Below are 17747 nucleotides of genomic sequence, written 5' to 3' on the forward strand. Positions count from 1 at the left end.
GGTGCTCCTCGTCATCATCCTCGGGTGCTGACTGTGTACCGTCAGTCTGTACATTTTTCTGTACTCTAGGCTGAGTTGCAGCTGTCTCAACAGACTTTCTCTCTCTTACCCAGTCTTCTGGGTGCAGACCTGGTGTCTGAGTCTCATTTTCACTAGTTGCCTTGTGTACAAATTTAACTAGTCTGTGTTTCTGTACTTTCTCTTGGTCAGGGTAGTAGACTAGGTAGGCCGGGCTGTTCTTGTCGTGTCCTACAAAACGCCCCCTCTCACATCTAGAATCTAATTTTCCCTCGTCCTGCTGGTAAGCATAGCATTCTGTCCCGAACTTTTGCATTCTAGACATGTTGCACTTTTTTCCTGTCATTGCCGTGTATGGCATAGTGCCTGTGTGCTTGTTGAAGCATCTGTTTCTGGTGTGGGCTGCCTCCTGTACAGCATAATGCCAGAGGCTCTTTGGTAGACCACTATCTACTAGCATACACCTTGCCATCTGGAATAGTGAGGGTCCTTCTCTCTCTGCAATGCCATTTTGATGGGGAGAGTATGGGCAGGACGTCTCATGTCTTATTTTGTTCCGTCTCAACAGGGTTTGAAACTCCTTGCCTGTAAACTCAGTTCCATTATCCGACCTTATGCATTTCACTGTCCCATAGGGAGCTACATCTGCCAGAAATTTCTCAGTCGCTTGCACTGTGTCACTCTTTGTTTTTAAGAAATAAACACACACAGCCCCTGTGCACACATCTGTAAATGATTGCATGTACCTGAAACCATTAATGGACTCGTTTGCCACAGGACCGGCTAAATCAGTGTTTACCAACTCCAGTGGTGTCTTGGCTTTGTCTGTAGATTTCCTGTTCCTGTTTTGGGTAAACTTCCCTTCTATGCATACTGCACACTCTTTGTCAGGTTTACACACTTTACCCTTTATATGCATACCATCAGTGATATCCTGTAGCTTTATGATATCGTCATAGTTGCAGTGGCCCATTATCTCATGCCAAGTTTCTATATCATGGCTCACATGGCACTTTTCAACAACACATTCAGTTTGCAAATAGTACATTTTCCCCTGTACAAAAATGTCAAACCTGGTACCATCCGGTGACATCAGGGCATCTCTGCCCTCTTCGAAGAACACACTGGCTCCGTGTGCTGTCGCAGACTTCACAGAGAAGAGCTCTTGGGGGTACGATGGAATATATAGTGCGTTCCGCAGTGTCACTCTACACCGTCGCCCCTCACTGTCGAGCAGACATACCGTAGCATCTCCCCTGCCCTGCACCACACCAAAGGTGCGCTTACCGTCCGCCAGCTCCACGCAGTGTTTCTCTGGCTCGAACGAGCTGTCAAAGCTCTTGAACTTCTTCTTATCATTGACTATGTGGGAAGAAGCCCCACAGTCCACAATCAATCCTGGTTTGAACTGTTGCCGTTGTCCTGGTCCTGCTGAGCTGGTCTCTCCAGCTTGCACTCTGAAGATGTAGTTCTCTTCTTCCGCAGCATTCCCCGGTCCCTGACCTCGACCTGCTCCGTGACCACCACCGCCGCCGCCACCTTGCTCGCGTGCACACCTGGCTCCATCAGCGTGGTCCTTCTTCTTGCACACTTTGTCCGTGTGACCCTTGACCCGGCAGAAGCTGCACCACACGCTGCGTGAACAGTCCGATTTCCGATGGCCTTTGTCACCACATCGCCAGCACACCGTTTGTTCATCATCTCCCTCACAGCGTTTCACTGGCTTTTTCTTAGGCGCTGCGTGGGCCTTCATCACCCTCTCGGACGTCTCGTCCGATGCTGTAGCATTATCTACATCTTCAGCCGCCTCAAAGTTTCTCAATTTGGCCTTAAATTGTCCCAATGTCAACTCACTGTCGCCATGTGTCACCATTAGAGTGAATGGCTTATATCTCTCGGGTAACCCCCTCATCACCATGGCCATCATTAGTCCCTCACTCGGTGCTTCTCCCGCCCCTTTGAGAGCCGTAATGATTTGTTCAGCTCGGATAATGTATTCGGTTATCGTCTCATTATCAGCTTTCTTTAGCCCAGTCAATGTTACATACAGAGTGACAATCCGGGGTCTGCCCTTACCAATGTAATGTTCCCGCATGTTCAGCTGATCATGGGCTCAAAAGAAGCAGAAGCACCACATTTATATAAGCATTATGAACAAACATATACCCCAAACCTTTACTTTTTCAGGTATTTACAAAAAACTAATTTTCACTGGTCACATACATGGCCACGCCCACTTTTTAGCCCTGGGACTATATCTCAGGCTCAGCTCTCGGAGGTTGCCCCGAGTTGATATTGGGCTCAAAAGATGTGGAAATAACTATTTATATTAGTGCTCTGAACAAATATACTGTATGCCCTAAAACCTTCACGTTTTGAGCTATTCATGAACATGTTCTTTTTTCCATTGAATTGATCAGCAGCATGCAATCAACTTTAGCCAAATCTGTGCAAGAAGGCTATACAGTTTGTTTGAGTAAAAGTGTTACATCTACTCATGGAGTGCTAGTATTCAAGTTGACTCTTTGTTATAAGAGGGGGAACCCAGTAACCACCAAAGAAACAAAGCAAACCATGTGAGGTCCAAAAAAATCTTTATTTTAACCTCACACATCCCATCAGACTGGATTCAAACACTTGCTGAGGCACTTGCAATAAATGAGACATTTCATCCCTCTGCCAGCACAAGAACATGAGGTACACTTATTAGATCTGCAACTACACACCCCTGTTACTTGAGACAATGTATCTCTTGTGGAAACTGTGCTCCACTTGACGAAGAGTTCCTCTCCTTCGGTAGTCCAACCCCATTCAATGACAGGGGGACAAGGGAGTTGTAGCAGGCTGTTTCCCCACAGCCATCCTGCCTGGAATGTAGCTCTCAACAGATGCTGTAGAAGCGCATCCTGACTTGGGGGTAGGTCTCTCAGCTCATCATTAACTGAGTGCTTGAACAGCTGGAATCTGAGCTCATCTATACTGACACAGTTGTACAGTCCAGTCTTGTTGTACCAGCTCATTACCCAGGGCTCAATAACTTCCATGCTTTCCTTAACTGTCTCGATACTAGGGCAGCAACTTAGTCCTCTCAAAGCAGCAGTGAGTTCTGTGGACTTACTGTGGTTTATCCAGGCTTTGTATTGAGCAGTCTTTGAGTGGCCAAAGAAGGCGCTCACAGAATCACAGCCACTAAAAGAATGGAACACAGGCATGGCATCGGCCACATCTCCACCAAGCTTCTTGTGTGCTTCTGTGATTGAGTAGAATTGGCGTTTGCCAGGAACTGCAAAGTCAACTATAAGTTGCAAGTCATTACATACTGATAGGAACTGTGTAGTGAACCCTAGTAGGATGACTACCACATCGGAGTCGACTGTTCTAACTGTAACTGACTTGATCCCCTTGTTTAGCATGTGCATCACATGGCAAACGATGCGGTTGTCAGCCTCCTCAAGCATATCTATGCTGTCATAAAGCTGGATCTCGAAGCTTTCGCCGAAGTTTGCAAGCACCTTTCTGCCGTAGGTGATGCTGAACTCCTTGTCCCAGTTCCACGCTTGTGCCTTAGCAATCCTGGCGAACATTAGATTCAGGGCTACTTTGTTGTCTACATTAGACAGAAAAGCTTCAAAGAATTGCTTAGATTCTGGCATGGTGTCATTCTCACTGAAAGCCATCTGTGAACTACCTGCTGATCCCCGGTTCTTCCTAGTCGCAGTCTTGATACTCATATTCTGGTAGAGGTCAGCCACAATGTCAATACGATTGGCTTTCTTCTCATGACCGATCCTGGCAATGCTGTTCAACACTTTGATTACAAAGTCTTGGAATGTCATGCCTTTGGTGAGAGACTTTGCCATGATTCGTACTTGCACAGACAAATCTATCACAAGTCCTTCTGAGGATGTAGATTGAACTTGTACACCGATGTCCTTAAGAATTTGAGACTTTTGGCTATGATAAATATCTCCATCCTTTGTTGACAAGGCGTCGGGTAAACCTGAAATTGAAATGAATAGTTAAGCTAAGTGTAACTCTTGGGCTTACTGTCAAATCAATTAACTTGAATGTGAAATTGAATCAATGAATATCACTGTATTAAAAATCTGGTAAGACTTAAGTAACATCTAAAATATTTGAATAACTGACTTTATATCAATTAGTTTCACCTGTGAATTCACCACCAAATAACTTCCTTGTCTCTTCTTCTCTTGATCTGCAGGCCTCCTTCAGCTTTGCAAAGGTTCCTTTGGGTGGCTTGATTGCAGGGCTAGCGAGTTGGACTTTTGCACATGAACTTGGGAGTTTCAGGGCATTTCGTGAGATGGTTGCATTGACATCCTTCTTACTTAATACAATTCGCTCCTGCACAAACTGGTCATGCTGAGTTTTGCCGACTGTAAAGACAAAACTGGAGTCTTTACTTATGACATCTGGGAAGGGAATGGATGAGTTCAACCTCATGAACTGAGCTTCATCGAACGGGTTGGTAAGGATACCCTGGTACACCTTGAGTGTGTGGCTTGAAAATGTTTCCTTGAAGGAATCCAGCATTTCTTTGTGCCCGTGTGATGGATCTTGACCTTCGACCTCATCTAGGTAGCGCTGGATTTCGGGTAGCGCAAGTTCGAGTTTCCTGAAGAACTCTTGATCTTCCCGATTGATGATATCGACATATCCAGTGTCAGACTTGATGACCTTTATGTTATGTTCCTGCTTTTGATCACATGCAATCTTTGAGAATGGGTTGTCTCTGGTGTTTACTGTGAAAGAGCCTGAAAGAAATTCCTTGAACAAGTATGGGTGTCTCCATTTGAGCTCTTTGAGATCCTGAAGAAACACTGATGCCCATCTGGCATAGTGTGTATGATCAAGTGCAAAGAAAAGAGGAATGAGCTGCTCAAGTGCACTGATCATCATGATGAAGTTTGCCTCTCGAAAGGATCTTATGAAGATAAGAACCTTCTTGATTGTGTCAACAACATTGTTCCAGTAGTGAAACATGGGGCTGTTTTCATTGGCCACCCAGTTACTCCAAGTCAAACTGTTGTCCTCTAGACGTTTTGCCTGAAATGCTTCATCTCTCTTCTTGGCCAGCACCACAGCCAGGAGTTGAATACAGTATCTAGCCTTCTTTATGGAATTCACATCGCAGACAGCAGTTGTCAGACCTGTGATATTCAGATTAGCTGAGGTTAAGATGGTATCAAGGCCAGTTCCTTTTATCAACTGCCCAACACAGACAAGAGAAACCTTCTCAAGGTGCAGCCCACCCATGAACGCGAAGTATGAATGAGAAAACTCTTCCCCCATGGCCCACTGTATCATCTTCTTGATGGCATAAAGGGGCTGATCGGATCCACCCACTGCAACCTGGCCTGGGTTAAGATATCTTGTGTATGATACTGCTATTCTCATGACATGGAGCTGAAGACAACTAAGATATTTTCTAAACTCATGATTCGTGTGTGTATTGTGCTTCATGCTTTATAACATAGGCAGCGAATGAGATTCATGTCAAATATAGCTTTTTACAACCTTCAGGAGCTGATACGTGAAACGTGACCAGTAAAAATTAGTTTTCTTAAAATATCTGAAAAAGTAAAGGTTTTGAGGTATATGTTTGTTCATAATGCTTATATAAATGTGGTGCTTCTGCTTCTTTTGAGCCCATGATCAGCTCTCTGCGACATTCAGGAGCCGAGATACTGATTTCCAGGCCTTAAAAGTGGGCGTGGCCATTTCAGAGACTTCCCCCACCTAAAATTTTGGGCTCCTTGCGTTTTTTTCTTTATTGGACTCTAAATTAACAGAAAAACATAGGCTCAAATGTGAATGACTTTTTGCAGCCATTTTGCCTTAACTGACTAGACTAGGTCCCAAGCTTGTGTTGTCCAATAAAGGCGCCAATGCGCAGTAGGCGTCCGCGTTCCGCTCCTCGTCTAGGGCCTGCTCTTCCACTGTCAAAGGTCCCACGGGCTCGGTAAGAATGGTGGTTTTCAGCCCCACACCATGCATGCAACAGAGCATTCGCTCTTCCCACAGTTCATACTCATCGGCCTGTCCGTTGAATGTGGGCCACCTGCTCTTCTTCCGCTCCATCTCCCTAGGTAGCGTTAGCTTAGCTTAGCGTTCCGTTAGCTTCCCGGTAGCCTCTCTCGATGCTAACTAGCGTCACACTTGCTAACTTGCTACTCCGTGCTAACCTGCGCGCATCCCGCCATCCGAGGTTATCACACTTCGTGTACTTCTTTTATCAAACTACTAAATAATCCAACGTTATCTGGGCCCATAACCTGTTAGAAGACTAGACTAATACTTTATGTCTATCTCTGCGCAGATGAAGTGAATTATTAAACCGTTATAAAGAATCGTACTGACTACCGAACTTCGGCTGGAGGGAAAAATGCAGCCTCCGTTTATTCGGTCGTTTTGGGAGAAGAAGAAAATGAACAGCGTCTCAGTGACGTAATCAATCCGCGCATGCAAGCGCAACACCGCCCACTTGTGGACAAACAAAGTCGTAAACAAAATAATAGTACACAGTAACACATAGTCATACAAATACACTGGTGTCATATCTCAACACATGTCCTGGTGAGACAAGAGAAGGTGGACAAGTTCAGTACAACTTTTGGCAAGATACCATATAAAGTAATCAATAAAAAATGGAAACAAAGTAACCACTGAATCACCTACCAGAGCTCAGTACAGCAGAAACACAACCTGTGTTAAGAAGTACATCACAGAGGAAACAGGAGACCAACATGGGACAGAAAATTTGGAAGATGGGAATGCTGGTTTGAACCCAGGGCAACGATCAGGTATAGACTCTTCCAGATGTCCTGCCACGTGGGCTCTGTGCCTTCTGGGCAGCGGCTGCTTGGCATCTGACTCACTGGTCTTTGGGTCTGTCCCTCTCCCGATCAGACTGGAGGGCCAGTTTTCATGCTGAGGGTGATGGTTGCCCCTGGCACATTAACAAGGGCCCCCCCAGCGGGTCAGCAGGTCCAGGCCGATGATGCATGTGTTCCAAATGTTGGTGAACCAGAACTCGTACGCCAGCTCCTGGTCTCCACCCCAGACTCGCAGCAACTTCCTCTCTCTCATCCCAGCCTTTTCCCCAGTCACTGTCATCAGCTGGGTGTTGGTTGGGGACAATGCCAGTGAGAGTGGGCCGGTGGTGCCCGGGAGGATGCCAGGCCGCACCAAGGAAATGGGAGCGCCCCTGTCTACCAGGGCCCTGCAAGATCAACTGTCGAGTTGGCAGTCCAAATATAATCCCTTGGTGTGACCTAGGTGGCCAACCAGCATGCATCAGCCTTGAAGGGGGGCTAGAGACTGGAGTGGCGGTCTCTTCACTAGACCACTCAAGTTTTATTTATCGCTAAACATTTATTAGATTTCTAATTTTTCTTTCTACGACAATGAGTGGATATTTGGGTTGTACGTAGCATTGAGATCTGTCTATTTTTGGTACATGACATTAGGGTGTATTTGTCTTCTTTTTTCTTTCTCTTGTGCGTTTTTGAAAAACATTTTTCTTATTATTCGCAGTAGTCGAGTTTGTATTGTGCTGCACAACTTGCATATAGATTGAACCATACAGTACAGTGGGAATTGAGTTTGAAATGTATAGTACCTGAATTAACTTAAGAGTAGGTGAGAAGGGATAAGAACAAATAAGTGTATACTTCCTCCTATACTCCTTTTCCAACATGTAACAAATAATCTGATGCATACGGAGATTTGTTTTTCACTGAGTTTGATCAGATGGTTGGCAATGGCTTATCTGTATGATTCTTACACAGTCACACGAGTGGCTTCACTTTTTTGTAGCTTCTATTATTACTTGTGGTCAACACTGCAACATGATTGCAACATGATTGCAGTTGCAAAATACAGCGCAAGCACAACGTAATTTAGCAATGACACAAAGCTGTTGTAAAGTCAACAGCAGGTGGCGCTGCCCTCACAAGTCAGGGTAGGTCCTGCTTGAGCTGTTGTGTAAAGGCGCTTGCATTCATTGACCTGAAAGTTAAACGATCACAAAAATTAGTCTATATGAAGCGCTTATCCACAATACAGGAAACCCTTGCTGTAAGACAGTCTGTCCATTTTCCAGTTTTAAAATGAGGCCCCGCCTGCCTTTGAGAGTAGACACAGAGTCACACATTGTTGATTATGTGTCGTCTGGTGTGAATTACATTCAATAGTTTGCCACTGCTAGCAGCTCTTAATCCCTGAGTCCCATTTTAGGGATCATCTTGGTTTGACCCTATGGTACAGCAGCAGCTCAAGTGGCGCACATGTCATCAGCACAGATAAACAACACTCTGTTGTGCAAAAAACAATCAACTATAATAATTACACTGCTGATTCAGACACTATATGTACATCACTTGATTGTTTAATACTTAATTGCAATTGCTTTTATCTGTTTTTCAGCTGATTTTTTTTATTGTTGTCTTGGTAGCATTGTAAATGAAGTTCTCTCCCTCGACGTATTTCCAATGATTTAAAGAGATTATAAATATCAGTCGTTTAAAAAAACCCAAAAAACAACCCCCCCTTTACTTACGCATGCAAACCCACACTTTTCCTGTGAGGAGCTGACAGTCATTTCTTTTGTTTCCTACTGTCTGCACTTTAGTTCGTACTGTCTGTACGTGAAACAAAAACACGATCCAGACACGAAACAAATGCACCATGAGGGCGGCATGGTGTTAAGGAGGCAGTCACCTCGCATCTGTCTGCAATTTAGCGACTGTATATGCACACACTCCTCCGTACACGCGCGCGCGCACACACACACACACACACGCAGGATTACAGATCATTAATTACCATGGATACAAGTGTGTTCTGGTTTGTTTTGGTGTGTGAGGGTTCGTGTAAATTTGATTTGCTGTTTGGTTTCGGAGAGCTCCTGACAAGAAGCACACACTAGAATATTCTTATTTTTGGGGGAGAATAATCATGATAATGATAGTAACGGGCGTTTATACTGAGCGCAATTAAATTCGTAATTCAACTGTTTTGTGTGTACATAAATTCAGATATTTTAGTTTTGAATTCAGAGGAAGATCCATAGTGAATCATTTATACAGCATTCAGCCGTTTGTCATCACGTTGATCAGGTGACGTGGGCATGCGGGTTCGTTTTCTGTTGGTCCTAAATACTCTTTTGCTCCGCCCACCTGGGCGGGGAACCCCCACGCCGTCTCTCGATCATTTCCATCCCCGGTGAGGATAATCCTGCCTCCTGCACCTCCCCACCCACCACAACTTTGTCCCGCTGATCACCAAACGCGCCATATGTCTCACCGCGGCGAGCAAGCTATCTGTGGCTCTGACACCATCTGCAAGGTCGGAATCAGGACAGCTTGTTAGAAAATCAAGTGTCATCAGTGCCCCTTAGACAGGAGTTTAGACTGGGTCACCACGAAAAGTGTGTGCCAGTATTTGTCTTTGAATCAAAAGCACCATTTGCGCTTAGGGAAGGTGCAGCTTGGCTAACAAATCAATCGGTATTATACGTACTTGCAGTAAGACATTAGGAGAATCACCTGTTAACTCACCCATCTATCTATCCACGTATCTATCTAATCTGAGTAATCAATATTGGGACTCAAATAGGACACCTTACGTTTAAACGTAAGATACCATTTGTGTCTACAGCGAAAATCCAGGCTAAATGTGTTTAATCTCTTGAAATAAATTTGTCAAAATCCTGTTAACAGTAACTGTCACTAACAGTAGCCCTGTGTGTGTGTGTGTGTGTGTGTGTGTGTGCGTGCGTGTGTGTCCGTCCGTCGCAGACAGAGAGGGAGAAAGAGAATTATTGGGGAGGCGGAGTGACTGCCCATAGCCTGTGAGTTCAAGTGTGGGTTTATCAACCTGGCAAAGCATCACACAACACTCTTGCATGACTGCTTTTCTTTTTCTTTTTTTCTCTCCCCAACTTCCTCTATAAGAGTACAAGGGTGAGAGAGTGAACCGGGAATACCAGCAGCCGGCAGCCCTGGACCGGTTGAAACCTGTATTGGCTGAAACGCAAGACACTTCCTCCACGCTGTGCATCAGCAACCAAATCCAGACGTAGCTGGAAATGGGGAATGACTTGTGAACACAGGGTCCTAAATTCCTCTTGGCTTTCTTATTATAAGTATTTTACTAATCAGACGGACAGGCTGGTAAACAGACAGACAGACAGACAGACAGACAGACAGACAGACAGACAGATAGATAGATAGATAGATAGATAGATAGATAGATAGATAGATAGATAGATAGATAGATAGATAGATAGATAGATAGATGGCTATACAGACAGATGGCTTTAGTTGGACCAACATAAGGTGCATGGGCTGCACGGTTAGCGCAGTGACGGCAAAGCGCTATTCTTTCGTATTCAACAGTTTGTCGTCACGTCGGACGATTCGTGTGTCCTCGCAGGAAGCGATGATTAATTTCTTTAAAAAAATGTGAAATGTGCATAAGACGACGACAAACAAACAAGACGCCTTAACTAGCTCGTCGAATTTAGTACACGGCCCGTTCGTCCATGACAAGACCGCGTCGCGTCCAGAGCCTTTGGGAGTAATAGTTGTAAATGTCGATAAGCGAGCACGTTGTGCTTTCCGACGTCACCAGGCTGTCCACCGCCAATGAGAGGCGCCGATAGCGCAGCACGGCCCGCCACGGGTTCCATGTTGGACCACCCTTTTCTCAGAATCGCGTCGGAGCGGTCGAACGATCTGCGCACAGCTCGTCGACCCGCCACAGAGCGGGTTTTCTGTGTCCCAGGTACGAGGAGGAGGCGGAGGAGGTGGGGGGGGGGGGACGTCGTCGTCCGTTGTCCGTGGTGATGTTACGAACATAATTGTCTAGGTCCATCCACGACGCGGGCGTTTATTTCCACCCGTTATGATATGGATTAGGTTGGACTGCGCATCCGAAGGACGGGACGAAATTTGAATCGCACACCGAGGAAAGTGTGTTTGTGTCGAGATAACGTCGCTGAATCAGTGAGTATGTGGTGTTTTCTTAGTTTAACCCGCTAATTTGTCTAATGGTGGGGTGGGGTGGGGGAGTAAAATTAGTCCACCGGCGGTTTAGTCGTGTTCGCACAGAGGAAATTACCGAAAGCAGATAGGAGATAGGTTTAACACCGGGTGCATGCTGAAGCTCACTTTGCCCATGGTACAAGTCACCTGACCCAGTCCTGCAACAGATAAGTTTGTGCGTGAGAACTGAACTCCACATGGAGGCAGAGGCCGTGCAAACTTTTCATTTTGCAATTCAGGAAGTGTCTATTGTTTGTTGTTGAGATGAATTTGTAGAGCCAAGGATTAAGAAAAAAAAGCCGTTGGTCTTCCACACGGTCAGTCTGCGACCCATTTCTTTGTTTAGCTGACTCAGTGTTGTCTCTGGCCATAATCAAATATAGGACCCATGTTCCTCCGCTCCATACTAGTTCTCGGTCCTCCGTTTTTTGTTTTGTTTAGAAAGTCTCTAAAATGGGACATCATAGGTATTACTTTGCGATAGGGAAAAATAATCTGATAAAAAAAATTAACCTCTTGACCTTTTGCTCATTTGTTTGTTCGACAACCTTAGTTCACATTACTTGTGTGAAACCTACGCAAATGGTTAGGCTTGTCTTTTTTTATCCAAGTTGGGAAAAAAATGAAACTTAATCCAAAACTGAAATTCAAATTATTTGGACAGATTAAATGTCTTTTTTCTTACCTTTTTTTTTTTAGCAAATCAACTACTTTCCAGATGTTCAAGTGTGATTATAGGGTGTGGGGTGCAGGACCACAGGGTGGAATATGTGTGTCACTTAGATGACATTCCTGCCAGGCTTCTGGGTTTTTAAAGAGAGGGAAATTCTCACAGTGGAAAGATGTAAGGCTTTAATAAACGTCAGAAATATGTTTTCGGTTATCAAATTATTATTTTTTTATTTAGAGTCAACAAACAACAACATCAAAGCATGGAAGAGGAACATATACAACAGTCAAGCACATGCAACACCCAAAACACAGAAGGGCCACATGCAAGAAAAGGGGAAGAAGAAAAAAAAGCACTTTGCTTTGCTTCATTAAGACACTGGTGCCAAACTTCTTAGTGAGTCACAACAGTCGGTAGATTTAGACTTCCATCAAAAGTCTTTCCATGATTCTATGTCCCCACATGTTGTAACAAGCCTGGATCATTGTGCTTTAGCAGAGCCTTGGCTCAGGTTTTTTTTTAATGTAATTAAATAAGACTGTTGATAGATAGCGAGGCATGGAGGCAGTGAGAAGAATTTAAGATTACATTCTCTATGTAAGGTTAAGTTGATTGAGCTAATTCTTTAATAACTATTGCCCTCTGTGCACCCAAAGAGTTACACATTTACACTAACAGCAACTGCCCATCTGAGACACACAGTTGGTGTGGTTGATGGTTAAGTGTTTTACTTGACACTTTGTAACATTAAGAAAAGTGCAATATAAATAAAGTTTATTATTATTATTATTATTATTATTGAGGGCCCTGCAAGGATAATTTTACAGGGAGTGAAGAGCTGCACTTATTCACTCTCCCTGTGCAGATTCCCCAACCTGCAAGAACTTTAAACCTAAGAACAATTGGTCACATCTACACAAACTTTATTTTCTGGCCTTTGGGCTGTGGGAAAAAAAATCACTGAACAATAGCCAGCTTTTGTTGATCAACGGTTCTTGGGCGTCGAAAGGTATTAAAGGAAGGAAAAATCTAATATTTCAATTTGGGAGCTATAAGGCAGTCTCATGTTGGTGCAATTTGAATTTAAAGTACAGTGTTTTATGCATATTAACACAGATTAAAAGGGCCTTTGGAATATACCTTGTATTATTAACTAAAAATATATAAATTCTTGTTCATTGCAGTGATGTTCACTCTCACTGAAGTTGCATCCCTGAATGACATCCAACCGACATACCGTATCCTGAAGCCATGGTGGGATGTCTTCATGGACTACCTAGGGCTGGTCATGCTTATGCTGGCCATCTTTGCCATGACCATGCAAATCACCAAGGACCAAGTGGCGTGCCTGCCCTGTCTGGAGGAAACAGAGGACTTGCCAACAGCGGGACCCAACTCTTGCACAGGACAAAGTCCACAGGAAGCCACTAGCTCACCTGCAATCACCAGGCCCATATTGGTTGCCACTGCCCCATTAGCCTCTAAAGACTTACCAGATAGAGCTGTCCATGAGATCCACACCACATACCAACACACGAGTGCTGTGAAGGCAGAGAAATATACTGGACAGCCTCAGCCGACAGGGCTCAGCACTAACCTGGACTTTCAGCAGTATGTATTTGTCAACCAGATGTGTTACCATGTTGCCTTGCCCTGGTACTCTAAGTACTTCCCATACCTTACCCTCATCCATACGCTTGTACTCATGGTCAGTAGTAATTTCTGGTTCAAATACCCCAAAACAAGCTCAAAGATTGAACACTTTGTGTCTATTCTGGGTCGATGTTTTGAGTCTCCTTGGACTACAAAGGCTTTGTCTGAAACTGCCTGTGAGGACTCCGAGGAGAACAAACAGAGGTTGACTGGTACGTCCTCAGCACCAAAACAGGTATCGCTAGAGGGGAAGGAGGATGGCACCAATGCAAACTCTTCCACTCCCATGCTAGGAAATACTGGGGTGAAGTTCTCAGCTGATAAGCCAATTACTGAGGTCCCAAGTATGACAATACTTGACAAAAAAGATGGAGAGCAAGCGAAAGCCTTATTTGAAAAGGTGAGGAAATTTCGAGCTCATGTGGAGGACAGTGATTTTATTTATAAGCTTTATGTTGCCCAGACTGTTGTAAAAACTCTCAAGTTCATTTTGATATTGTCTTACACTTCAACCTTCATGGCTGCCATCAAATTTGAGCACCTCTGTAAGCCTGACATAAAACATTTAACAGGGTACAGACAATTCTTCTGTACTCACAACATGGCTTTTATGCTGAAAAAACTTCTCCTGAGTTACATGGCTTTGATATTGATTTATGGGATTGTGTGCTTGTACTCTCTCTTTTGGCTATTCCGACGACCCCTTAAAGAGTACTCATTTGAGAAGGTCAGAGAAGAAAGCAGCTTCAGTGATATTCCTGATGTAAAGAATGATTTTGCATTCCTCTTACACATGGTTGACCAATATGACCAACTCTACTCCAAGCGGTTTGGTGTCTTCTTGTCCGAGGTCAGTGAGAACAAACTAAGGGAGATCAGCCTCAACCACGAGTGGACCTTTGAAAAACTTAGACAGCTGGTGACTCGAAATGCACAGGATCAACAGGAGCTGCACCTCTTCATGATCTCTGGCCTCCCTAATGCAGTGTTCGATCTCACCGACCTGGAGGTTCTAAAACTGGAACTGATTCCAGAGGTAAGGTTCTCAGCAAAGGTCTCCCAAATGACCAGCCTGCAGGAGTTGCATCTTTGCCACTCCCCTGCCAAAGTAGAGCAGACAGCCTTTGCCTTCCTGCGGGACCATTTACGCTGCCTTCATGTCAAGTTCACTGATGTTGCAGAGATATCACCTTGGGTTTACCTGCTGAGAAGTTTGAGGGAGCTTAACTTAGTCGGGAATCTGAGCTCAGAAAATAACAAAATGATAGGTCTAGAGTCCATGCGTGATTTGAGGCACTTAAAGACGCTGTGCCTAAAGAGCAACCTTACAAAAATGCCCACAAATATCACAGAGCTGTCACCACATCTAATAAAACTAGTGGTGCACAACGATGGTACAAAACTAGTGGTACTTAACAGTCTGAAAAAGATGACAAACTTGGCAGAACTGGAGCTGCACAGCTGTGAGCTGGAGAGGATTCCACATGCTATTTTCAGTTTGACCAACCTTCAGGAGCTTGACCTCAAATTGAACAACATTCGAACCATTGAGGAGATCATCAGCTTTCAGCACCTTAAAAGGCTCACATGCCTTAAACTGTGGCACAACAAAATCATAACCATTCCATCCTCCATCGGCCAGGTTAAGTCACTGGAGTCACTCCACCTCTCGCACAATAAACTGGAGTCCCTGCCACCAGCCCTGTTCACCTTACTGAAACTCCGACACCTGGATGTGGGCCACAATTCCATTACAGTGCTTCCATCAGACATAAGTTTTCTCCACAACCTCCAGCACTTTGCCATCAATTCCAATAAGGTGGAAACACTTCCCAAGAATCTCTTCAAGTGCACCAAGCTCAAGGTGCTTTGTCTGGGGAACAATGGGCTCACCGTACTGCCAGAGACTGTGGGCCAACTGGTCCAGCTCACTCAGCTGGAGCTGAGAGGGAACTGTCTGGACCGACTTCCTGCCCAGCTGGGCAACTGCCGCCTGCTACGTAAAAACTGCCTGGTTGTGGAGGACCACCTGTTTGACACTCTGCCTGTGGAAGTGAGAGAGAGCATCAGTCAAGAGACCAATGTGTCTTTTACCAGTGGCTTATAGCACAAAGGTTTTAATGACAGAAACAAAGGCAGGCTGTCAGTTAGTTCTATGAGGGTTTATTGTTAACCTCACACAGTGTTGGAAATGTTGAACATTTTACTATTTTTTTTATTATTATATTCACTGAAAAAATAACTTATTTTGTTGATTATTTTGATAGTCTTAGTCTGTTGTAGTTGCACTAAATATGGATTATTTCTAGAAAGAAAGAGTGCGTTCTTTATTGTTGAGTGTATGATTTGATGCAACAATTCATTTATTGGCACTTAGCATTTCCTTGCCTCGTGTTAAAATAAGAAAGAAAATATTTTAAACAAAAACGTTTTAGCTTCTTAGTGTAATCTCACATTGACCAAAACTGTTCGTTGTAATGACATGTAGACTTTAACATAATTGTATTGTCCTAGGTACTCAGGTAATAATTGTAACTATGGGGAACAGTCTTTTGCCTTAACTGCTGCTATTTTTTTACAGCCAGGGCTTTCAAAACAAAAGCCAAAATGTTATTTTGTGTTTTCCTGTCAATCTACATTAATAGATTGTCCACAGAGCATCTAGTATACCTGGTGTATACTATGATTGAAACAGAGAGGCCACAATACACTCTCTTTCTCAACATTTCAATATTGTTAAAACCATTTCAAATCGTCACTGTGTTGTAGGTAACAGATTGAATTTGGATTAAAATGTGACGGCAGTAGTTCAGAGACTAGATGGGGCTAATGGTTGGAAAGGGAGAGCCAGAAATGAACTTTTGCCCTCATGTGGTAAATATTGTATACTGACTGAGCCCTATAGGAATTCTATCGCACAATGAAAATCCAATGTTTATTCAACGATTGCTGAATGCTATTTGTAACAATTGCTTTAGAAACATTATGCTTAATCAAACCTCTTTAAAAGACAAAAACAACTCTAGAGAGAGAGCATGGGAGACATGTTTTAAAGCTTTTATTGTTATTTTGTTCAATGGAATTTGTGTCATAATTGGTTTGATTAGGACTGCTTATCCTAAAAGTGTAACATTCAGAATTGTTTAAAGACGATGAACATGCCTGCCTTCATTGTTCCAAATGTATGTTAGTGTTCATAAGTGTTCTTCACTGATACAACTGGCGCTGTATCACCCTGATAATCACGTGTTTGAAGTTCACAACTTTACGGCACAATAAACCAAGATGATTTAGAGAAATTGTTTTGTTATTTGATTTTCTTGTCCTTCAAGTCAATGACTCTTTTGCATTCATAAGTGTAAACTCCTGCGGTGTTGCAAACTAGAATGCACTCAGCTTTAAGGAGAAATCAGTTCTTATTCTCACATAAGGCAAATTTAGACCAGCTTTAAAAGTTAAAAGCAAGAGCATATGATAAAATTTTGAAAGGAATATTAAAATTTAATCATACATTTAATTCCTTTATATTGATTTTTGACCATCCTGTCATGATTTGTAAACAAACACTCTGCCAAGGCTTTCTTAATGATATGGAGAAACAGTGGGGCAAGTCCCTACTCGCCTCAGTAACATTTTCACTGGAGATGACAGCAGTGATTTATTGAGGATGTAAACATGATACACATCAGTTAAAATCTACACTGAAGTTTAACTGGATGTAAAAAAAAATGACGCAGACATGAATGCACATAATGTCAAGATTTATTTTGGTTTCAAGTTTATCTCTGGATTTATCAATCTCGATAATTTTTGGTTTTGAATCTAGTTTTCTCATGTCAGTCACGCCGATCACTGCGACAATTGCTTTTGGTTGTTGGTTTATCAAAATGTTTTGCACATAAGGAACAACCGTACTCAACCAACAGGGGGCGACTTAACGGACTCCAACGTGTCAGGGGATGCCGCCGCCATCTGTTGTTGGAATTGAGTATCCGCCGGAAGAGGTGTTTTTTTTTCTTGTAAAGTTTTTATTTTATTTGTGTAGCACTTAAACAGTCATTAAACGCTTCACAGGTTAAAAAAAAAAGTAAGAAAATAAAGAAAAAAGATACGGCCAAATGATGCTGTAAAAGGAGCGCAGATTCAAACATTTGATTTTACACGCCGGAGTTATTGTCATTTAAACGGATTAAAAGCATAGTTATCGATCAGTAACGGGAGCGTAACGGTGTTTGAATATCCCATACCGATCTGATTTCTAATCTCCCAAAAGCTCTGTTGTAGAAAGAAGGTCTGAAACACACAGACCGGACCGGTGGAGGAGGTCGGGGAACCCC

The 17747-nt window shown here is 43.5% G+C and overlaps 1 protein-coding gene across 2 annotated transcripts; it reads left to right on the forward strand.

Annotated features, from left to right (window-relative positions):
- Positions 1–10865: 10865 nt before the first annotated feature.
- On the forward strand, positions 10866–16700 carry lrrc8da (leucine rich repeat containing 8 VRAC subunit Da). Of its 2 annotated transcripts, none has more exons than XM_056293025.1 (2): positions 10866–11052; positions 12942–16700. In XM_056293025.1, coding segments are annotated over exons 1-2 (2577 nt in total). In that variant the 5' UTR covers positions 10866–11051; the 3' UTR covers positions 15518–16700. The 2 variants fall into 2 exon arrangements, with proteins under 2 accessions (XP_056149000.1, XP_056148999.1); XM_056293024.1 differs by having other exon boundaries at positions 10866–11048.
- The last annotated feature ends 1047 nt before the right edge of the window (positions 16701–17747 follow it).

Source organism: Lampris incognitus, chromosome 14, assembly GCF_029633865.1.
Source record: "Lampris incognitus isolate fLamInc1 chromosome 14, fLamInc1.hap2, whole genome shotgun sequence".
Taxonomy (NCBI): Eukaryota; Metazoa; Chordata; class Actinopteri; order Lampriformes; family Lampridae; genus Lampris; species Lampris incognitus.